Source organism: Balearica regulorum, chromosome 16 (genome assembly GCF_011004875.1).
Source record: "Balearica regulorum gibbericeps isolate bBalReg1 chromosome 16, bBalReg1.pri, whole genome shotgun sequence".
NCBI lineage: Eukaryota > Metazoa > Chordata > Aves > Gruiformes > Gruidae > Balearica > Balearica regulorum.
Window position 1 is genome coordinate 9,627,239 of NC_046199.1, and position 23,341 is coordinate 9,650,579.

A 23,341-nucleotide genomic window follows, 5' to 3' on the forward strand; every position below is an offset into this window, starting at 1 on the left:
CAACAGAAACCAAGTGAGCCAAAGCCCAGCAAAGCATGGTGCGGATGGTCGCCGTGCCGGCAGAGACCCCGCACAGGACGACGCGGTGAGGAACGGACGATGCGGGATAGCTGGCACAGGTTTCTCATGTACCTTGATTTTTATAAGTAGTAGTTTCCTTTGGAATTTAGTTTGGTTGTCTTTGGTTATTTCCAGCTGTAAATCAGGCTTTCTGCTGTTAATGAAACTTTGTATTGGCATAGCTGAGGGACTGAAGAAAATCTTGCTACTTGCATCCATATTAAGATAAAAGAAATACTTTTCTGTATATTCTGAGGTCTGTACGTAGCTAGATATTGTGCATGTGTGCTATAAGAAGTGAAGACTTTTCTTCTGGTGGAGTTTTGATGACACCTGGGCCAAAATCTTGTATTTGAACTATTTCAAGCTTCTGTCCACACATCATTGTATTTGCATTTCCTTCACTATATGGTAAATGCTGACTTTAGCAGGATAGCTCATTTTGTCAAAGGCAAGCAAATATAATCAAATCTCTGAAGTACCTTTGGACTTTGCTTTCTCCTCCTGTTTCATTCACTGATTTCCAGCTGTGTACATCCATAAGCTGAGCATACTGCAGCTGGCTTTCCGTTTGACTGTCAACATTTCTGCAGCGCAGGTTGCTGTCTGAAACAGAATTCGTGGTAAATTTAAAGATGGTCGTCTTCGAGGTACGAAGGCAGAGCTTACTTAGGAAAAAAAATAATTACTGTGCATCTGCTAGTTAGAGATTGAAAGAGAAGATTTACAGTGACCATGGGCAAAACTGGTGGACTCGTCCATCTAAGTCTGTTCTAAGTGTCCTAAGAGCTCGGGCTGTAATTCTGGTTGCTAACCCCCTTAACCACCTGCAGCTTTCTAAAGATCACTTTAAAAATGTTCCTGTCGTTGATTACTCTGTAATGAAGTGGTGGGCAGGGAACCTGGAAGCTTTTCTAGGTACACAAATAAGACGTTTTGTATCCGAGAGGTCCATCCTTTAATATTGCACACACTCTGAGTGGGAAAGTTTAAATTCTGCCTGTAGCCTGTGCACTCCATGCCTTTCATTTTTCAGGAAAAGTCCTTAGCAGTATCTTATCAAATGAACTAAATAGATCCATCAACAGTAAGCTGATGATTTATTTGTTGGTTGGTTCATTCTTACTGGTTATGGATATGCTGCTAAGATCAAGCAGCTTCTTACAGATCACATAAAACAAATTCTGTGGTCAGTAATGTCAACAGCTTATTGGGTGTATTCCCAACATCTCTGTTTGCCACACCAAAACCTTCAAGTTTGTGAAAGACGTACTTTTTAATTGAATGGGGAGTTTATTTCTCAAGTGCATTCAGAGCTTGTTCTTTGGAAACTGTTGAAAGGGTTTTAGATGATGATTAAGCGATGACTGGCCGGGTAAGAGCTGCTCTGAAGTCCCACTCGTGAAGCTTATTGTTCAGTAATGTAACACATAAGTGACTTTGTGATTAATGATATGAATTAGATGCATTCTGTACCTGCTTAATCGGAAAGATATTTTAATCTGTTGCAGTGATTTTCCCCTAAGTTTTTCCATAGCATCATCTAGCACTTCCTAGGCTCCTCTTGTCCATTCATTCTCTTATTTTTGTGTGGTCTGTGATCTGCAGCAATCTCTCTGACTTTCCCTTGGCCACTGAAGGAAGGGGTTTGTGTTCCTGGGTCATCTCAGGTTCTCTTCCTCCTTGTACACCAAAGTGAGACTTGTTTCTTCTTTGGGTAATCTGCTTCAGGATGAGGGAATGTGAATAGGATAAAACTCTGATTTTCTTGATGGAAATTTGTCCTGGCAAAATGTGCTGATACTGCCCTACAGTTTAAGCACATGAACCAATTTTGATGCCAGGTAGAGTGACATTAAAAACAGCACAGCGACATTCAGCTACTCCATACGCTTGCACGTCTCCTTCATCTTAGTGGCAGTGCCTTTAATAACTTGTGAAGAAAGGTGCCGTACAGACGATACTGGTTTTCTGTAGAATTTTTTAAAAAATTACGATGTTTTGTCCTGAAGGCATCTGGGATCTGACCACCCCTAAACCTCTCTGGGCTGTTGCAGAGTCTTCCTCTGCCGTGGTTCACCTTGCCCCGTGCCCGTGCCCGGCTGCTCCCGTGCAGGGTGGCAGAACAGGCAGTGTGCCTGCTTCTCGGGGGCCGGAGCTTGCGGTCCGCTGCGTTAGCTAAGCTTCTTTAGCAGGCTCTCTCTAACAACATTACAGATTATCAAGACTTGAAAAACACACTTTGCTTGTTCTAAATACAGATATTTCACAAATGCTTAAGCTAAAAAAGTCCAAAGTCTTAACAGATAATGGTTATTAGAGTTTCTGTGCGACTGGTATCTTTATTTTAGGTAAGTGTGTGTCTTTCACATGGTAGAAAGTTTTGGAAAAGAGGCTGAAGCTACAGATAAAGGCATAGAGCCCTTGAATCTTTACTTTAAAATATTTGTAACTTACTTTGACAGCTAATCAATTGTAAAGATAAGTGTTTATATTGTGGAGATTTACTGTAGTATAAATTGTCGACAGTAAAAACACTTCTATTTTATTCTGGACTTTAACATCAAGGCAGTATTTGAGTGAAAGCATAATGAAAATACTTAAATGCAGGCTTTAAAATGTATTCTCTGATGCCAGCTGACCGTGTCGTAGGAAGATGTGTGCCTATTAAACACATCCAGACTGCAGTACGCCTCCACGTTCCTGGTGGCATCTATACTTACCTGCTTCAAGTGAAAATTCTGTATAAGTATAGAAGGCTGCATGCCCGTTATTTCACTTCCGTCTTGCCTTTGGCATATGCAAGGGATTGTTACAATAAAATAATGTGATGATAACTTTGCAATGAGCCTTCAACATATAGAATCATTTATGAGTCAGTGAACAATTGATTTGCTTTTGTTTTGTCTTTAGGAGATTCAGTTTTAGAGGTGTGTGGAGACTGTTACCACTTACCTTAGAATATTCGAACTAGACACCAGGTAAGTACTGCATTTTTTGGTTTCTTTTTGCTAAAAAAAAAATAAAAAAATCCACTCGCTTAAATGCAGAATAAAGCCGAGGAAACAAAGTTCAAAGTTTCTTATAGAAATCTCTAATACCTCATGAAGCCAAGCTTAAACCACCTCATATTTTTCTTGATAATACAATCTTGTATATGTTTCTCTCTTCTCCCCTTTAAAAATGATGGCAAAATACCAGATTGTGAGAATGATTCTAAATGAATTTGAGCCAGATGGACAGGATGCAGAGGCCAGTGGTGCTATTTTGGTTTTGTGATAAATCAATATTTACTAAAGTGTTTTCTGACTTGGTGTTTTTATTTAGACTTTTACAAGTAAATACTGGTTGAGCTAGAATAATTTAGCTTAAGATAAACACCTGTAGGTAGTATTCTGCGCTGGAAATCTCTGAAAAGCTAGTAATCTTAAATTTAGCTGACATTGTATTTTACCTCATAGTAACCAGAAATGATTTGTAGGATACAAATTTTTCCTAAAATACTCTGGTGCTTCCTGAAGAAGTTGAATAATAAAACATCAACTAGACATGATTTTTGTAAGAGCTGGCAAAACTTCATTTCCAAGCTAGGCTCATTAATCATCTGCTAACATGTTCTTGAAGCTGCTGTCGCAGAGGGCTTGACAACCTTACAGATCGTTTGTGTTAAAGATGCTTGCAGGCTTGGTGCCTCAGTGGTGTTGGGCTGTGCTGGGACAGCAGCCGACCTCTTCTCCTCCTGTCCAGCATGGCTTTGAGCTTGTCTTTCTCATTCCTGTTGTTTCTTATCTGTCCCTTTTGGGGATTTCTCTATTCTCTGTGGTACTGGTGATGTATGGAAAGGCTGGGAAGCTGTTTTGTTCTTCTGGTTTCAACCAAACTCGTTTGCAAATGTGCAGTTTGCATAGAGAGTATCCATTAAGATTAATGACCCGCCCTTGTCCTGTGTCTAGGGGGTAAGTATCATTTACCATGTCAGGAGGCGGTGGATTCTGTCCGTTACAGCGGGATTTCACTTTTTGGAACAACTGTGGACAGCCAGATTCCCTACATTGAAGATATACACTTCACTGAAATTGCTGTGAACAGCATGTATTTAAAGGTCTGTGCATTGGCACATGCATTCATGGGGTGATTTTTTTTTTTTTTAATTTAATTTTTTAGTAACTTAACCTTATGACTATGCAGGTATTAAGGACATTAAAATTCTGGTGAAGGTTGTACCCCAGTGTCCTGCTGTAGTAGTATTTTTAAAGTTAATGTTGCTTGGTTTCCTCTGCGCTTTCTGATTTTTATCAGTGCAGCTGAACAGCTGTAACTCCTTTAGAAGGCAGTCTTTCCTCCATTGAGGAAGTTCGAGTGAGTGGCTGTGCCTTTGTGACTTAGGTGGGAAAATACACAAAATTAATTGCATATGTGATATTTTAAGCAACTTGATACTTGACAGTTCCCACAGGTTTGTTAATGAATAAATACGTAATGGTTCAGCCTTGACGTGAAATTAAAAGTGCTGTTGTTAGCCTGCTGTTGGATGCCAACAACACTGAGATATTGTCGATACTGTCCATCGAATGAGCCCTCCATCACTGCTACAAGGCGGTTCTTTCTAGCAGGGATGTGACTGCTGTGATTCAGTGTTGTTACAAGCATCTGTTCCCTGTGTGCGCAGTGTCGTAACCTCCACCCTCCATCCTGCCACGCAGCTAAACATGTTTTCTTGGAAAACTTGATCCCCCCTCGCTGCCCCTTTCCAGTTAAATTCTTTGCAGCTTGTGGCAGGGTCAGATGAAGTTTTAGTCCTCCCTCCCTACATCTGGTCGCCTGATCTGCTGTCACCATTTTTTGGTGCTGGCATTCATTGGGATGTTCAGTGAGTATTGAATTCCCTAAACTGGCAGGGAACTATGCATTTTTCTTGACTGTAAGAATAGTTTGCCATTTTAATGAGCTAAACACAACTTATAAAAGGGTCAGCAGACCTGGCAGAAACTAAGACATCACCAGTTTTATGAAACTTGATAGGATTCTTTTGGGAAGCTAGGAAGAAAATTATTCTTTCTAAGGTTCAGTTTACTATTGATGTATTTAAAATGTTAATGCTGGCTTCCATATAACCTATCAGGTTTAATCCAAGTCTTTTCTGCAAGGTGGTACCAATTATACTGAGCCAGTCATGCTGAAAACAGTGGCATTTTCTGGTAAAGCTGACTAACATAGGATATTCTGGTACACAGATGGTTAAAAACTGTACTGTTTAATCCAGGGGATTACCTTTCTTTGGAGCCTTCTGAGAGAAACCTCTTCAGGGCATCCTCCTTGGTTAGAATGCATAGCAGATGGCTTGTTGTTGCTGAATACAACACTTTTTAAAAATACAGAGCAGCTTTCAGTAGTGCAAATTAGAGCCACTTGTAAAAACAGTAGGATAGATAATATCCTGGTTTATGAAGTACTCTGAACTTAAATAACTTGCACCTTTATTGTCTGTTTCATATTTGAAAAGCCAAAGGTTGCATTCCTAGTAATAATACTCTTCTGTTCTCTTAAATAACAAGCTTCCCAGAAGAATTCCCATTACCACCTTGTCCTCTGCTCTTCTGCCGAGGCCCATGTGTCCCCTTCCGTACCAGTTTTGAAAAATAAATGCAAATGCCCCATTATACCAAATTCAAGATACCCTGAACTGTTCAGACTGAAGTGATTAAAGATTTTAGCAGTGTGGAATTTTATTCCTGTGCCTGTCTTTATTCTTGACAGGCAGCCTGCAGACTGATAGACATAGCCTGGATCAGATTGAATTCATTTTTATTAAACAAATTGGCCCTTATTTAACGGTGGAGATTTTATTAAGCAGAACAGAGACCTGTGATCTGCAGCGTCTGTGCACCAACAGCACGTTGGATTGATTTTAAAGGAAGCTTGTAACACCTAAGTAGAGCTACAGACTTTTAAACAACACAAATGTTCATAATGCCCTCGAAGCTCCAGTTTGAAGCAATACCTTTGGAAGACCTAAATTAACACCTAAAATCTTAACTAGGATGCTTGGGGTTTTTTCCCCCCTGACTAGATTGAATCCCACGGGTCCCTGGCAAAGAGCAGTAGCGATAGACACGCTCCCCTGGGCTGGGGAGGCTGCGAAGATGTGGTGGCGGTGGTTGGAGAGCAGGAGAAGCCGCGTGGGGAGCCAGGGCAGCGGTCGGAGCAGGGCCGTGTGATTAGCTAGATTACCAGATAGACGTCAGGATCATCAGTCTTTGACCTCAGCACTGGGACTGCTCGGGTGGAGGGGGCTGGGAGACTGCGGCCAGGTTGACCCGTAGCTGCGGATGGGAAAAGGCTGTCGCGGAGGGTTGTGCATGGTGTATTCCTGCATTTGGTATTTTTTTCCTGCAATATATTTTTTTCCTTTCATTGAGTCAGATTGTGCCCAAATAAGTAAGTTACTTGTGTTGTGTCTCACAACACTCAGTAATTTTCCTCTCATGCAGAAACATTTTGGTAGCTGAACAGTATACTTTAAAAGAAAATAAAAGATTTTTCTCTCCCTACCCACACATGCATCTTCCAGATTTGGAGTGTATTTTGAATTCTTAACCACAGCATTAGGTTTTAGACCTTTTTGTTATTCTTAATAATAATTTATAGCTTCCTTATTAGGTAGCCTTTAATTAAACTTACCAGAGCTGCCAAAGACGGAAAGTAGATGAGAGTTTGCTAGTTTAGCCGGCGTATTCCAGTAAAAGAAAGTGGTCATCGCGCCCAGTGTTCAACTACCATAAAGTTGGACAGTTAGCAGTAGGCTCTGAGATGAACAAGGAAGTTGCAATGTCTATTCGAATCCTTGCCACCTAGTCGCACTTGTACAAACGTGACGATACCCTTGTGTTGGTACAATCTGAACTGTGTTTTTTGTGAAGCGTATCAACACTATGAGGTCATACCAAGAACCAGGCAGTGCAAGATGTGATGTCTGAGAGTATTTCTTTCAGGTAGGCTTTTAAAAGCTGAAGTTATTACCTTTGTTAGATAAGATAAAGGGTTAAACTAGGAGAGTCTGGTGCTTAAAATATCTTTTTCAAAGACTACATAATCTGGTGTAGGCTAACTGTAATGACATAATCCAAAAATAGCCAATAGTCTTTTCAATGCTCATCCTTGCTGCAGTTCTGCAGCTAAAGAATGGCAAATGCTAATCTCCTCAGGATGTTAGAGGACGTAACCATATCTGTCCGTGGCAAGGCACAGGGAAGACCTGAGGGTCTTTCACATTTGAATTTTGAGCAGGAGGTTAATTTGTGTTCAAGTAGCATGATTTTAACTAGAACACATGTTAAAAGTTTGATCCACGACTTTAAATTATGAGGGGGGGGAATCTCCTCTCTAAGTGGGCAGGCATTCCCTCTTTCATAGTGGGATGCCCATGCCTAGTCAAACTGGGTTTTGTCTAAAGGATTCTGCTCAGCCTGGTGTCAGCGATAAGATGAGAGGCTGGGCTTTTGGGAGGTACGTGGAGCTTTGGTTTATTTGAGGTTTTTTTATGTAACAGCATGTCTGCAATTGAAAATGCAAAAATAACTGACCTCTATGCAAGTGTGATGCAAAAAGGCAGCCTCAAGGTAATAGCAACCTCTCTGTTGTCAAGTGGTTTTTATAGGTATTATCGCAATACTAAGACTAAGAAAGAAGATGGCGTAGCTTTCTGTGTATATAGTATATGCAGTACGTATCCATAGCTATACCTCAGCTGTTGATTTTGGGTTTTTGGCAAGAAGAGTTGAATGTATAGAGCAGTGATTCTAGGGTGCTGAAAATGCAAGAGTTGTTTTCACTGATAATTCACTGAGTTTTATAATTTTTTTAACTTCCACATATGTTGAAAGTCTTTCCTTTTCAAAGCACATTTAAACCTTATGAAAGATGAATTTTCACGTGGAAATTCTGGTTTCAAGGCTGATGTTATTAATGAGATCTGTGTTTTGCTTTGTTTAAGCGTTTCTTAATCTCTTTTTTGGCAGGGGCCAGTTCTCTCTTCAGGTTCAAGATGGCAGACCAGAGGCAACGTTCGCTCTCTACCTCTGGAGAATCGTTATACCATGTGCTAGGGTTGGACAAGAACGCCACTTCAGATGATATCAAAAAGTCATACAGGTAAAGATTCAAGTTTTACACGTGTTGCCTAATAGCGCAAATAGCTTTAGTTAAGTGTTCAACAGATGGCATGTTTATGTACAAACTCCAATTGGTTTATTAAACCTTTTGCAAGAAAAACGTGAGAAAACTAGGTGTAAACATGGTTGATTCTTGCAGAAATTGATGTTGAAAACACGCCTAGGCTTTGTATTAAAGTGCTATTAAATTTTTACATCTCATCTCCAGTAAGTTAAATTCTCAAATATGCATTATCATCTGAAAGGCCTTTATCTGAAGTTGGACAGTTTTAAGACAGGGTGATCAGAGTTGAATTCTTAGTGTTACGTAGCTTCGTTTCTGGCTTACAGAGACCACGGATGTGCAGTATTGCCCTTTTGTCCATCATTTCCAATTCTAGCACAGTGAGATATAGATTAAAGCTGCAAATAAACATGAAAACTAGGTATCAACAATTACTTTTTTCTAAAAAATCCATTGAAGATTTCTTATTCTATGTAGAGTTACTATTTTTAAAAGAGGATTTTTTACTTTATTTCATTTCTTGGAGTTAGACACATGAAACAGCTTCACATTGACCAAATAAAACCAAACGAGTCCTGTAACATCCTTCCTTTCCACATTCCCCCAAAATCTGCTTAAATACAAATGGTTTTTCACCTTAAGATTGAGCTATGGTCTTGTAGACTACTTGACAAGTGGCAATATATTTAACAGTACACTAGGGGTCAGTAGTAATCTTTACATGAGGATACTCTTTTTCAAAGTTGTTTTCTCTTAGTCTTTAACATTTACCAAATGTTTTCCCTTTCAAAGTTACATTTTAGTACTGATGCGAGCTACCGTGTGAAATGTCTGAATAAACTGGGTCCACAGATTCTCAAAAATTTGCTGTGTCTTCCTAAAACCTTTAAGTGGAAATTTGAATTGGTAATCTTCAAGCCTTGGCAACTGGAAAATAAATTGCCTTCTTGGGGGGAAACCTGCAACAGTTTTTATTTTGGAGGAACAACCCAACTAGATCCTCGGACGAAATGTAGCTGCTTCATACTTACCTGAACCTTCATCTGATCTTGTTTCCTCTGCTGCTTATTTACAAAAGGAGAACTGACACCTCTTGTTTTCATTCCATTTGACCATCGTTTGCTGGCCTGTGGGCAATGGGCTTTGTGTATGTGTAGGAAATGAAAAATATTTATCTCTTGCAGCCTGACAGTAGCTAAGCCCTTTCAGAGTTTATATAACTTCCCTCTAATTACAAAAACTGTGATTATTTCAGTCTTCATTGAGGCTACAGCGTTAGTGGCAACCCTGGATGTTATTTAACTGAGCAACATCGTTTACAGTTTGAGTATTTCAAGTGCACGCTCAATTTATTGTTTGAACGCTGTGATATATTTGCATGCATGTCCAAATGTATGCTTGCACAAATCTTTATTTTATGTTTGTCTAAATATTTCTCACTGCAAAGTTGTCATGTAAATGTCTGCAGGCTTCTACTGTATTTCTCACATATGGGGCTTTGTGGTAATTTTCTGTAGGAGGACAAATACCTTTTTTGGTGGAGGAGAACTGTTAGCATGTAATTCTGTATCATATTTCTACTTGGGAGCACATTTTTTTTGTTTATAAGGAGGTATTTGGCCAGTTATTTCTACTGATTTCCATAAATAGCCTGGGCTAGAACTAGCAAATTTATCAATGTTTGATCTGATTTTTTTGTGCTATGTTCAGAGACCTCCAGGGACTGTAAACTGCTGTCATTTAGTTGTAAGAGATCTAGCATGATTAGGGGAGGCACGTTGTGATTTCCTGGTATCTCGAAACTCTGAAGCATTTTCTATTCTAGCAAGCCTTGAACTGAAAAGTATTTTTTTCCTGTACAGGAATTGGTGAATTAACCACAAGTGATTGTCTATTCTATTTTTGTGTTCAGACACTGCAGATTAGCTGTGGCAGCTTGCTTTTATTTGGTCTTTGGTACTGTATCTTAGACTTGTGGTGTGTCTTTTTTCTGTTACCTTGGTTTTTGCTTTAGCAGAAGCAAAACTTACCCGTGGAAATTGCTGGAGCTGAGGGGGTAAAAAAAAAAAAAAAAAAAAAGTACTACTTTTCTTCAATATCTCTTTTTTTCCATTGCATTTCTGAGAGCCAAATCCAACAGTCTGAAGTCATTCCTATGAACTAAGTTGGACACTGCTGTAGCCTTTTGTTATCATCTAAGGAAGAATCGTCAGGGAAGTTGAATCAGAGATGAATGAAACCAACTGGAACTTGAAAGTCTCCCCTTAGTGACAGGCTGTGGAATAAAAAAAAACCCCAAACCAAACAGGAACCCAAATCCTATTTTTTAATCTATAACAATCTCTTTTTTCTTTCTGCAGGAAACTTGCATTGAAATATCATCCTGATAAAAACCCTGATAATCCAGAGGCAGCAGAAAAATTTAAAGAGATCAATAACGCACATGCAATATTAACTGATGCCACAAAGCGAAACATTTATGATAAGTATGGTTCTCTGGGTCTGTATGTAGCAGAGCAGTTTGGTGAAGAAAATGTGAACACGTACTTCGTGCTATCCAGCTGGTGGGCAAAGGTAAATAAAAATGCAAAGAGAAGTTAGTCTGGATTGACATTTAAAACTCTTAAAGAGTTCCATTTGATAGTTGTGTTTGGTTTTACTTTTGGAAATTGCCGAATTTCTGATGCCTGGTAATTAACATTCTTTTACCGTGTTGCAATCTCTAGTTCAGAAGTATTTTTTCTATTATCTTTCAGTGATACAGACCTTGCTAATAAGCAAGACTTACATTATTAAGAGAAACTTGGACCCTTCTAGTGGATTTAAAAGTGATGAGGATTTTGGGGCTATTTTCCTTGGTAATATCTGCTAAACGATTTTGCAAAATGAGTGCTGGCTGTGAACTTGAGCTCACGTGGGAGATCCTGTTTACAAGTATGCTTACAAACTTACTCAGGGGCTTCCCTGAACACAAGTCGCTTCTTCAGCTCTTCTGAGCGACTCCACGTTATTTGTTCATTTGCCCATCCTTGTTTCTTGTGAAGCAGAAGGAGTATCCCCACTACACCAGAATTACACTGCAAGCTCATGTTTCCTCACAAATGCGTGCAAAAAGCTGTTTGAAAGCATTGCATGCACGCAGTAGATCTAACAATTATTGTACAGATGCCTTCTAGGAGTCTTCTGTCAGTACCAAGGAATTATTGTATTTACTGGACTCAAATTATTTTTAAGTGTAATATGCCTTTATCTTTTTAAGTAATACATTTTAAAATCACCACATTTACTCAAAAGTACAAAAAACCTACGTTACACATTTCTCATACTGAAAATGTCCAGACTTCTGCATTTCACAGTTCATGTGATTGCAGTCTGCTTGCACAGAAAGTAGTAAGTAAAGGACAGCATGACTACAAAAATTGTAATTTTGCCCATTGTCTCTGTGATAAGCACCCGGCAGAGCTGGCTAGCTTTGAGCTGTGGGTTGCCCTGCTCACGTATTGGTAGCATCTAGCCTCAGCACCCCGAATTTCAGCACGGTGAGCTTTGCAGCCATGCCTACAGCCTTGGGGAGGTCGAAGTCCCTGCTGTAGGTACATCGCAACCTGTGCGTCGACTAGCTAGTGTAAATCTTTTCCAGGGTTACTTACGCAAGCTACAAGCTGTCCTAAACTATTGTACCTCTGGATTTTAACACAGATACACTTCTTAGACCTGTATCTTCTTCCAGATATAGCAGACTAGTCCACTTAAACCTAAATTATAGGAGTTCTTCAAGTAAACCAGGTTGGCAGTATTCACTTTAGTGTAACATGTTGAGAGCCATAGCCAGTTTTTCACATATTTTTAAATTTGTCTTGGTGACTGTGTATAAAACTGTAGGTAGTAAGTTCTGTCTCTACATTGCTGTGGTTTTGGTCTCTGGTTTCCATTTCTGAGTCTCACAAACTCAGTGGTCATGGCATGGTAGGCACAGGTTATGAATATTTCTTTGTCTCCCGTCCTCTGCAGGCCTTGTTTGTGTTCTGTGGGCTCATCACAGGCTGCTACTGCTGTTGCTGTCTGTGCTGCTGCTGTAATTGTTGCTGTGGGAAGTGTAAACCTAAACCTCCTGAAGGTGAAGAGCAGGAATACTACGTCTCTCCAGAGGACTTGGAGGCACAGTTGCAATCAGATGAAAGGGGTAGGTAAAAACGCTGTGAGACCTCCAGAATGACCGTCAGTCTCTGACTGAGTGCTGAGTGTGCTGGTTGAGGAGAAGAGCTTGCTTTGTCGAGATCAGCACAGGTCTCTGATTGTAGATGATGGTCAGGGGCTACTTGTGGCGCACGAGTTACGTGGGTAATACTAACACTGGAGATCAAGTTGCTGAAAGCTCCCAGAGGGTCTTCTCTGAACTTGGTGGGGTCAGCTTCAGAGCAGGAGGTGACGACCATCACTGGGCTTCCTTCCCAGCTCTCTGGAGTAGCGTACCAGCCAGACATGTCTGGTTGTGGAAAGGGGCTCTTTCACCCCAAAGGATGGGCAGTCTCAAGGCAGTGGTGTTAATTGCGTCAGGAGTAAAGGAAAAGGGACTGCTACCCTAGTAGCTATATCTAATATAATGCTATTTCTGTAGAATTAAACCAATCTTTTAAAAAATTGTAGAACTTTGTGTATGCTCCAATCATATTTTAATGGGCATTGCTGAATGGTGGGCGAGGATCAGCTGCTCTTACATGAAGAAGGAAATATAATAAATGTTCCATGAGTAGACTTGAGTCAAATGGTATTGTGTGCAGACTGAAAAACAGTAAATAACATCATGTTCTTAAAGGAGTGTAAAATTGTGTTACCAAAGTGTTGTAGGGAGATGTAAGTTATGTTTACTAAAACGTACAGTGCTGGTTTTTTCCCCCTTGGTGTGCTAAGCCTTTTGTCTCGCTTTTCAGAGGCCTCAGACGCACCTATTGTGATACAGCCAGCATCCGCCACAGAGACGACCCAGCTCACAGCTGACTCTCACCCCAGCTACCACACTGATGGATTTAATTAAGTTAAGGAAACACTGTAATTAGAATGGATAAAAAAAAAAAAAAATACATGGCCAACTCAGCACTAGAATCATGAACATTAGCAGTAGAGAACGGGGAGGGGGAATAATTCTGCCACAGTAAGAAGGCAGCTTTCCAACCTGCCGAAAATATTTTGTAATCCCTTCAGCCTTTTGTCACCTTTCAGTGTCGTATCTTGATGATACGTGAAGTGCTGTAGCATGCAGTATTTAAAGCAGTTTAGCTACGGTCTTAATTGTTTCCTTTTTTTTTTTCCTTTTCTTTTCCTGTTTTTTTTATAGCATGTACGGAGTTATGTTAAATGTCTGTGGTGTAATGTATTGAGTTGTCACAATGTAAGTGTGATGGAGACATTCTGCATTTTAAGCAGTGGTACTGGCCTAAAAATGAGATTTAAAAAGTTTCACAGAAGCCACCATTCTTCTGTACAGCTGAGCTGTCGAAGACCTTTAAAAGTTCACGATTTTCATTTGAGTGCAACAAATCAATTCTTTTATTCCTCCTTCTATTCCTGCGTTGTTATCTAAGCAAGTTTACAAAGCCAAGAACCAAAAAATGCCAGTCCTGCAGAGCTGGAGTTCTCTCTAATGCTGGTTCTCAGCTTAAATAAATCTACCTTGAAAAATAAAAAAGGGAGAGTTTCCAATCTTTGAAAGGTAAAAACAGCTCTTTACGTGTAAGGCGATCTTCAGTGACAATGTAACCGCAAACTGTAGCTTGCCACAAAACCAGCTGTGACTGGGCTTATTTGGTGGTGGCGGTGGGATTTTAACTTCAAGCACAACTCTGGTTTGGTTTGAGTTCAGTCGTTTTCCTGAAATGCTAAAGACCAAATAGTGCAGCTTTTTTTGAATGCATGAGAATCTTAAAGTGAAACTGGTTAATTGGTTTTCACTGAACAAGCGAGTAAAACGCAGACAGTGGGCAACAGCATAAATGTTTTAAAAAAAAATAATTGGGTTTTAAAAATGTGTTCTAATAATTTGAGATTCTGATAGACAAATGGGTTGTTATGTGTCTTTTTTTTAAAGCTTTTATAATACACTAGCCCTTTAATTTTCTCATGAATATCTTTGTGGAGTACTTAAATGGATTTTTAAGAACAAAACACCTTTCTTTGTGTTTATATTGTACAATTTGCACATTGTCTTGCATTTAGATGTGTTTACACCGGTGTTTTTCTTTTCCTCAGAACAACTATGGGGAAACCATTGAAAGCTTTCCTGTGCTATTTTGAAACCAAATCATGTTTGAATATTGTTCTAGAAACTGTGGTTTATTGAAATTTAACTGTTTAAAAATCATTTTAGGCAGCAGCTGAATTACTGGTATATTTTGTTGTTAATAATCTTGCTTTAGATGTTATGGAGTCAGGATCCCAGAGAACCTACACTTGGCACTTTTAGCAGTTAATTACAGCCTCTTTAATTTCGATCTATATGGTTTTATATCACAGTGCCTCTGCTGTCTTTTGTATCCCCCGTCTCCCCTGTTCATTTTTCACCTATTTCTGTGGAGGCTATTTGTAGCCTTCCACGTGGCGTTTGCTTTGAAGGTCTGTCATGCTGCTCTTTTACAAGGTCCAGGTATTACTTTTGAATGGGGTAAAGCACTGTTGGTCTGTAAGAAAACCATCAGAAAATGAAGGGCACTCTCCTGCCAGAGAATCGTTCTGTATTTTCACGCTATCTTTGCATGAGCTGGAAACGATGGAGCACATAAAATCAGACGTGAAACCATGTTAAACATCCTTGGTAGAAGAAAATGCGAAGTGGGGGATGTTTGCACAGTCAGACTTTCCTGTAGCTGTTGGTCCAAGCACGTCTGTTGCCTGCATGTGAGCTTGTTGCGAATAAGCATGCTTTCCATAGCATATCAGGTCCCAAAAATTCAAAAAGAAATGTTACTTTTAATTAACTGGCTAGATTTCAGTAGCACACTTGTTAAGTCATTTCTTCCTCGTCAGTAGTCCTTGTAGACCTGAAACTTGGTGGTTTACTGGAAGATACTTGTAACTTTTTCAGTCTGGAGAACTCTCTTGGGTGGCCTTGAGGACAGTTGTGTATGATTTGGCTTGAGGTCCTTGTTTAATTAAAGTCTTTGTTTGACCCCTTGGAATGAAAAGCGATTTTTAGGCTTAAAAAAGTAATGTCACGTTGGCTGTCCTTGTAGATTTTGCCTGAAGCCTGTTCTTGACATTGAACTGCACACTGGAATATGCTTGAATATCTGCAGGCTTTGTCCCCTAAAAACTCACTGGTTAAAATTGTGTAAATTATGTTCTTGGTTTAAAAAAAAAAAAAGTGTTGGGGTGTTTTTTGGCTTTGTAAATGAGCATAGTTGGTCAGAGTGATTCGGATGAATGAGGAAAAGGCTGTTTCCCTTGTACCATAGTTTCTCCTACTCCATCTCCCTGTGTTCATCTAGGTGGGTAACACAAAGCTGGTGGTTGCTCCGCTGCGGAACATCTGTGACCCCCGATGCTGGGGGCTGGGTGTCAGTGTTAATTTGGAATAATACTCTTACTTCTTAACCCCTCTAGGCTACTTCTCCTGTACCAGAAAGGCTGGTGGGAGGTTGTGGCTCCAGAGAGGTGTGTAATGCTCCTGGAGCCGGAACCAAAACGTGGGCAGGGAATGAGGATTAGAGGTGATACCGTTACCCGTGTTTCGTGTTGCTGGGGAAAAGGTGACATCCAGGATAAATTTGTGGGTTTAGTTCTTTGCTGAGCAAGGCATGGGGTTGAGAGAGACTGCTTTTCTTTCAGATGTGTCCGTGGGTGGTGTGTGGATAGTAAATTAGTCTGTGTGCTGTTACATGCCAGAATGATGTGTTAGATGCTCCAAGGGAAACTACTCTGAGAGCCCGGTTACAGGGAATGACGGGAAAACACGTTTGTAGATGAATATTCATGGTTCTTGAAACTGTTTTAAGTTTGCCCATGTTGCTCTATAATCTCTGAATTTAAGATTATTGTGTATTAATGTAGTTCTTGAACTGTATAAGAAAGCTATCTAAACATTGCTGCTTTAAAACAAAACTTGTATAATTGGAAGATAAGTAGGTTAATGCCCACCTTTTTTCTGCTCCTGTAGGTAAGGTACAGGAGTATCCTGCGCTAACACCAGTTGCACTTCAAAATGGCCAAGTTGAATCCTAGGGAATGCAAAATTGTATTGGAAATAGTGATTAAAATTCTGGTGCAGAGATCTGAGCTCAGCAGTTCTGAGCTTGGGCGGATGGAGCTGTGGTGTCCCCGCCGGAGCTGCAGTACCATAGCATTGCAGGCACTGCAGCCCATTGTCTGGCTTATGTGCAGAATGTTTCCTTCCAAAACTAAACCTGAGCACAGTTGATCAGTTCAGGTGTTGCCAGAATGAAAACTTGAGCTTTGATTATTTTTTATCGTTGCTGTTTCTTAAAAGTTGTATCATTTTTTACAAGTTGCCTGAGGCCTCTGTTTCAGTAGATCGGCCACCTCCATCTAGCTCATCGAACCTCTTCGGCACCAATTTTCTTAGCGCTTGTAGCTCCTCCTGACGACGAGGAGTATCGGCGAGAATCTGATCAGGAGACCTTCTGCTGGCTGGTGTTAAGGACCACTGACTTTATTCCTGAGTTGTGTTGCGTCGAGAGCCATCCATAGCTTAGGGTGAGGAGGGAAAGCTGCTGCCTCGCTGCAGAGAGGGCTTGGGCACCATCCATCCCTCCTGCCTGCGGCAGAGCTGCTGGAGGAGGAGGTGGTTGGTGCTGGACCTGCGGTGCCCTGTCCTCCCTGGGGATGAGGAAATCCCTAATGCACTGTAGTACAACCAGTTGTACGCTTCACTTGAAGTGAACGAAGGGGCATTGCACCTGTTAAATGCCAGTTTCATTTTGTTAGTGATGTTTGTAGGAAATTCTTAAATATTTATCTGTATATACATTTGTTTATGTAAACCTCAGTGGCAATAGGGTGTAGATTTCTGCTGATTCCACACAGTGATGTTTTAGAGCCATGTTACCTTTTTAGTCTTATTTTTAGATTTGTAATATTTTTAAACTGCTTTAGATATTAGTGCTCATAGTGTTCTTAAAACGTGATGCTGTTCGGGGTTTGGGTGAGCACAGCCTGCGGTCTGAACCTGCTGAGGAGGAAGGCTGGAGCACGGTATAGAGAAATACCGAGTCCTGCAGCAGTGCCGTGGTTGGGGGAGCGCAGTTTTCCAAACCCTTCCTGTCACCCCTATAAACACTACAGGTGTAACCGGGGCAGAAGCCTGACTGGGAAGATTCCTGTCCTGTCCATAAAGCAGTTGCGTTGTGTGGTGCAGAAAGACATCAGTGTGCTTTTGCGGGGGGGTTATATCAGGGTGTTCGTACCGTATGTATTCCTTGAGAGAGGTTCCTGCTGTTCTCAACTACTTTCTGCCCTTTGTCTGTCCGGTGCCCTTTGGTGTTCTCGACGTTTCCATATAATTTAGGAAATGAGTTTGTGCTGCAGGTTTTTCCTACCCGATGCAACTGGATATTGGCGTCATGTTTAACAGGAGATTCTTGCAAGGTGGTCAGGGAGACTTTTGCAGCCCCTGCCTCGCATTAATAATTCTGGATGCTGTTTAAATATGCATTAATCTTAGAGCACTGAACGTAACCCCCCCAGTACAAGTGTTTATAGTGTAAGGTCAGTATAAACTTAACATGCTTAATCATTTGATGCTGCTTCTCTGTATTATAGTGGAAATCATCTAGTTTGTAGTGTATCATTCCACTCAACAACTGCTTAAAATATCTTGAAAGAAATGTAACTGATAGCTAACAAGGTGGCAGGAAATTTGTCAGTGTTCAAGTCCTGCAAGAACAGTGGGCTGCTCCACGTCCTGCGTTGGGAGGCTTACCTGCTATCTGGGACTCGGCAAGACTGAAATTCCCATCTCCTTCCAAGAAGATGCTTTCTTTACAAGAAGAAACTGTGTGAGGGAAGCTGTCTGTCTTTGACGTTTGCACAAGCCAAATGCCATAAATCTGGAAGACAAACCTTCGTTTGGAAATCAAATGCCAACGTTACATGCACAGTTCATTTTGTTGTTAAAAGGATAGATGCTGGGAATTTCTGGTGGTTATATATATATATATGTATATGTATAGAGGAAGCTCTTATATAAAATGGCCATTCATTCTCGAGTGCTGTTGTCTTCTCTGCTCCCTTTCCCGCACAGCCAGCCACGTGGGTGTATTCTTGCAGTCTGTGAGCGGTTGCTTGTCAAAAATTTCCAAAAATTTAACAATCTACTTGAATTCTGCAAGCGGCCCCTTGTCCGCAGCCCCTCGGGCTGGACCTGGGCTCTGCCTGTTCCAGCTTCCCTTCGGAGGAAGGAAGGGAAGAAGCCCAACGTGACGAGGAGGACGAGGGGCCATCTCTGGAATGACTTGGACTTGCGCAGGCTGGTACGTGGGGTGTTTTGAAATGTGGTGGATGCGCTCATCGCTGGAGGTGTAAGAGAACACCTTGATCTGGGTTCTTCCCTTACAGTAGTTTTCACCAGGTCGTGCTCCCCAAAGCGGGACTCGGTGAGCTCACAGAGCAAGGTCCAAACCCGCGCTGTAGGCTTCGGGTTGCAACATCATGTGTGTGTACGTATGTATATATGCACATATGTATATATTTATACAACAGATGTGCACCTAGTACTTGCTGCTGTTTTTTCTTCGGTGGTAAAAATGTGAAACTTGGCTCAAAGTAGTGCTGTGAGCTCTCAGCCAGACAAGCGGAAGGTGCCAGTTTTGTGTGTCCAGAATTGTGTGTTCTCCTTTCAGCTGCAGGAAAAAACCAAACAAGATTTGTCAGGCGAAATGACTGGTGAAGGGAACGGTGGAAGGATCCTGTTGTATAAATAAATGGATAGTACAAGTGGGAGAGCTGTGCTGTTTGAAAAGGAAAAGCAATCTTCTGCTCCCGAGGTCTTCCCTCCTTGCTCAAGTGAACTTGAATAATGTGGCGTGTTTGCACAGTCTGGTCCAGTTTCTCAATGTACAGTGCTTGCGGGTTGGATTCACGAGGACTTGGGGTTATTGCGAGTCGTAAAACTGAAGTTGGGCACTGGTCTGTGTGAAGGCACAAGGATTGTGGCCAGTGTGTGTGTGTGAGTACCACCACTTCACTTCCACTCGTACCAGGCAGAGCCTGCGGCCAGCCCTCCGCAGCCGTTTTGTTCCAGGGGCTGCTGCCCGACACGCACAACCCCGGGGGGTTCTGTGGCATGGCACAATGGGGGAATATTGGGGGGATTCCTTTATCGCTTACACGTTTGGAGTTCTGTTTGTGTCCACGGTAGATGAACTCTGAGGTTTGCCAAGTTCCAAACTCTCGATGTTTCCTCGCCTGGATGCGTTTCACCTGAGCCCGTTGCTGTCCTTCCTCCTTCCGTCGTCCCCACCTTCGCCCGCTTTTCTGGGCCTGGGTGCGGATGGTTTGGTTTGTGTTATCGCAGACATCCAAGGCGGTTTATATTAATTTTGCATGTGAGCAAGGCCCTGAACTAAGTAATTCATCACGGGGTTTGGTTGTATTGGCCTCTTTATGAAGCCTGAGGGAGCTCAGGACGCCGGGAGAGAATGCGTTCTGCGTTTGCACTGTACTTCACCTCGGCCGGGGCGGGGTGGGGGGAGCCCATCTTTAAAAAAGAAAAAGAACTTGTAAAAAACCAAAAAAACCCCACAATTGAAGTATAAATGCATCTGAAAAGCAATTATAATATAGACATATATATATTTTGTTATGTTACTAAAGGACCATACTTGGAGTTGTATGTAAGTAGATGTGGCTGTCTGAACTTTGTGGATTGTAACACTCGATACTACTGAGCTCCTGTACATACACGCAGTTACGGCAGAAGGAATTATTTTATGTTTTAGCATGGTAATTTGTGTATTGTATGTCTGAATATAAACTAAAATAAAGATTGCTAAGTTATCTGAAACCACTGTTGTAAAATAAATGTTTTCAATGCAGAAATGTGCGTCGCCTTTTTCTTTCCTTACCTGCACGCTGGAACTCCTCACAAGAGGAAGGGTCTGCGGGACCCCGAGCAGCGGGGCCGTGGTGGCCTTGGGTGGGACGTGGAAGAGTTCTCCCGTCTCCTGCCATCGCCTGGCTGGGCACACTGCGGTGCCCGGCAGCTCCTGGGCTCTGCCTCTGCGGTTGGATGCAGCTGCCCCTTCTTGCACCCACCATCCCCGGCATTTTTTTGAGCATTAAAGGCAAAAAACCTTTGTATGATGCCAGACCGCGGCAGGTATTTGGGTGTAAATTCAAGTTAGAGTTGCCAGGCAGTGCGAGAAACGATTGTGGGGTGCTGGGGATGGGGCCGCCTGCTCCTGCCTCGGTGGAGGTCTGTGTCTGCAGTAAAAATACCCTTTTCTGAAGAAGCTGATGTCCTCAGAGACTGGTTTTGCTCCTGGTGTTGCTGGTGGAGACAAGCAAAGATGAGCGAAAGCTGTGCCATCGGCTGCTGTGAGACCTTTCGCAGCCAAGATGGGGATCAGGGCAGCGTAAACCTGAGTCCTGCACCCGGCTGTGCGGCGGATGAAAGGCCACCCCTGCTGCGAGGTGGCACCGGTGGCTTTTAGTACCTGTCTGGCTTCCCTGGGATCGGTCGCTTTGAAGAGGTTAATGCCATGTTTGATGGAAATCTGCGGGAAAGAGGTAAGCACAAAGTCGTGCTGTTTTGACTTGGTGCCTGTGCCCAGTCCCGCTCCAGCCCCTCGCCCTGCAGGACGGTTTCCCGGGAAGATGATCCCGCTGGCAGCCGGAGGTTGGAAACGTCGGAGCTGAGCAGGGACCGTTTCGGCTGTGTTTTGCTGGGGAAGTGTCCCGCGGTCGGGCGCCTTCTGGCTGCGCTGCCCAAGGGCGCTGAGGGATGGAGCGTGGTGGGTCTGGCTATTCAGATAAAGTGACGTTTGCCATTGGGAGACTTTTGGTTATTTCTTTATCGGCTGTTTCCCCCTCATAACAAATTAAACCCCTTTACGTGTCGCTTTGGGGTTTGTATCATGGGCTACTTGTGTCACCCCAAGTCAGGATGAAACCTGGTGCCCATGTACAGCCGCCCATCGTGGGCAGGCCCGCTGCCACCTTCTTCCTTCGTTTTCCCATTGCTTTGAAATGTTAAATACGAACAGTGGCCAGCGTGCTGACGGCCAAAGGACGCTCTGCCTGTGGCCAGCAGCTGAAGGAGGCCCTGCCTCTCCGCGCCTGGGAGCCTTCCCCAAACCCAGCTCGGTTCCATCCTGCCCCCGTGCTGAGCGCAGCCCCACGCCGGCAGCACAGGCAGGGGCTGGCAGGCAGCGGTCCCCACACAGGCTGCGCTGGGAACGGCCGGTGTTTGCGGGAGGGGGATTGGGGCGATGGGGGGGGGGTCCGTGCCCCAGTGCAGGACACAGCATGGAGGGAGGGGGCCAGGTGCCCTGGGGGGGGCTGTGCTGCTCTTGCTGCTGATGCAGTCGGGAAAGCTCTTACACAGATGTCAGTCTTCCTCCAAGAGCCACCAAGTTCAGGCTTCGTTACACCTTGTCCCAAACTGTTGGCTGTCACACTAAAACGCGCAGACTTGCTGCGTGGCTGGGAAGCGGCGGCTTTTGGAGCTGTTCGCAGTGATACCGGAGGAGGAGAAGCCCGGTGTGGGTCTCGGGGGCAGCTCCCAGCCTGGAGCAAACCCTGTTTGTAAAAGCTGTGGCTGCCCCAGGGGGGCTCTGCGGCCGCTGCAGCCGGAGGACACGGGGCTGCTCCAGCCAGAGCTCGTCGGCACCCACGGACGGTGCCGGATCCCTCACGGGGCAGGAGCCACCAGCACCTGCCAAACCACTGTCACCGACGCAGCATCCCAGAGGGAAACGTCCCCCACAGCACCCCCCCGGGGAGCTGCTCGATGCCTGGTGGCACCTGGGGACACCGCCGTGCTGGGGACCCCGCTGAGGCAGCCCCAGCCCCCAGCAAGGCTTGGAGCGGGTGGCAGTGCCCGGGCTGCCGTGGCCCCGTGGCTGTGGGCACCCGTTGCACCGGGGCTGACGGGGTGCGGGGAAGGTGGGGGGCATCCTGGGTGCAGGCTGGGATCCTTCACTTCAGTGAGGCAGCGAGGGCGGAGGTCCCCATCTCGTGTCCCAGACCACCCCCTGAGCCCTTGTCCTGCCTTAGGCTGCTGCTGGCACCCAGCACCCTGCAAGCAGCAGAAATCCTCCTCCTCCTCCTCCTCCTCCTCCCACTGGGTCTGGGCGCCTCAGCTCAGCCGGTCCCAGACCCCCCTCCTGCCCCAGCGAGGGTTAAAGGAGCTTCTGAGCCCCTCGGGCTGCCCCTGCCTGTATGTAATTGCCTCTGGTTTAACAAACTGTTCTTCCCTTTCCTTGCGGTAATTACTGCTTTTATGTATTCCTTACCTTTTTTTCATAATAGGAGAAAAATGTACCTTTAGAGGAAGGAAAAAAAAAAGAAAAACCCACCCAGCCCACAAAGCGATCACAGCACATTAGCAGCGCGGGGAGAAGCTTTGTCCACCAGCTTCAGAGAAGATCAAGCTTGGTTTGAGAGACCCAGGACTGTTCTCCAGGATATTTTTGGTTGCCAGCACCGCAGCTACTGCTAGCGCAGCTCTGGAAGGAGGATGAGGAGGATGAAGGACCTTCAGGTCCCTGTGGGATGCTGATGTTTGGCTGCATGGGTGATGTTGTCACGGGTGATGCTGATCCCTCACGGGCTGCTGATGAGCTGTGGTGTGGCATCACCACCTGGGTCACATCCCAATCGACTCAAGACCCTCTTGCAGGACTGACTGCAAGCCCCCCATCCTGATGCCGTAGCTATTTGTGCAACCTCGCTTCTTATTGTGCGGCTGCATGGTGGTTTTTCACATGGATGCGTGTGTCCATATGCACACGCGCGTATGTCCCGTACTCCTGAGTGGTGCGGCTCGTGCCTCTCCCGCCCGAGGAACTTTGTTCCTCGGGCGGGAGAGGCACGAGCCGCACCACTCAGGATGCTTTATCCCGGTGCCTTTCACCTAGGGATGCATTTGGGATTG

At 43.6% G+C, this 23,341-nt stretch overlaps 1 protein-coding gene across 3 annotated transcripts in view; it reads left to right on the forward strand.

The window, feature by feature from the left end:
* DNAJC5 (DnaJ heat shock protein family (Hsp40) member C5) overlaps positions 1-20,283 on the forward strand; it is a 34,636-nt gene extending 14,353 nt beyond the window's left edge. The window contains exons 2-6 of one of the 3 annotated variants that reach the window (XM_075768764.1): positions 2,974-3,041; positions 8,079-8,211; positions 10,596-10,809; positions 12,247-12,418; positions 13,167-20,283. In XM_075768764.1, coding sequence (XP_075624879.1) covers positions 8,105-8,211; positions 10,596-10,809; positions 12,247-12,418; positions 13,167-13,270 — 597 coding nt within the window. In that variant the 5' untranslated portion in view covers positions 2,974-3,041; positions 8,079-8,104 and the 3' untranslated portion in view covers positions 13,271-20,283. Of the gene's footprint in view, positions 1-2,973; positions 3,042-4,038; positions 4,163-8,078; positions 8,212-10,595; positions 10,810-12,246; positions 12,419-13,166 lie in introns of those variants that run through there. The other 2 variants (XM_075768766.1, XM_075768765.1) reach the window with 2 other exon arrangements.
* The last annotated feature ends 3,058 nt before the right edge of the window (positions 20,284-23,341 follow it).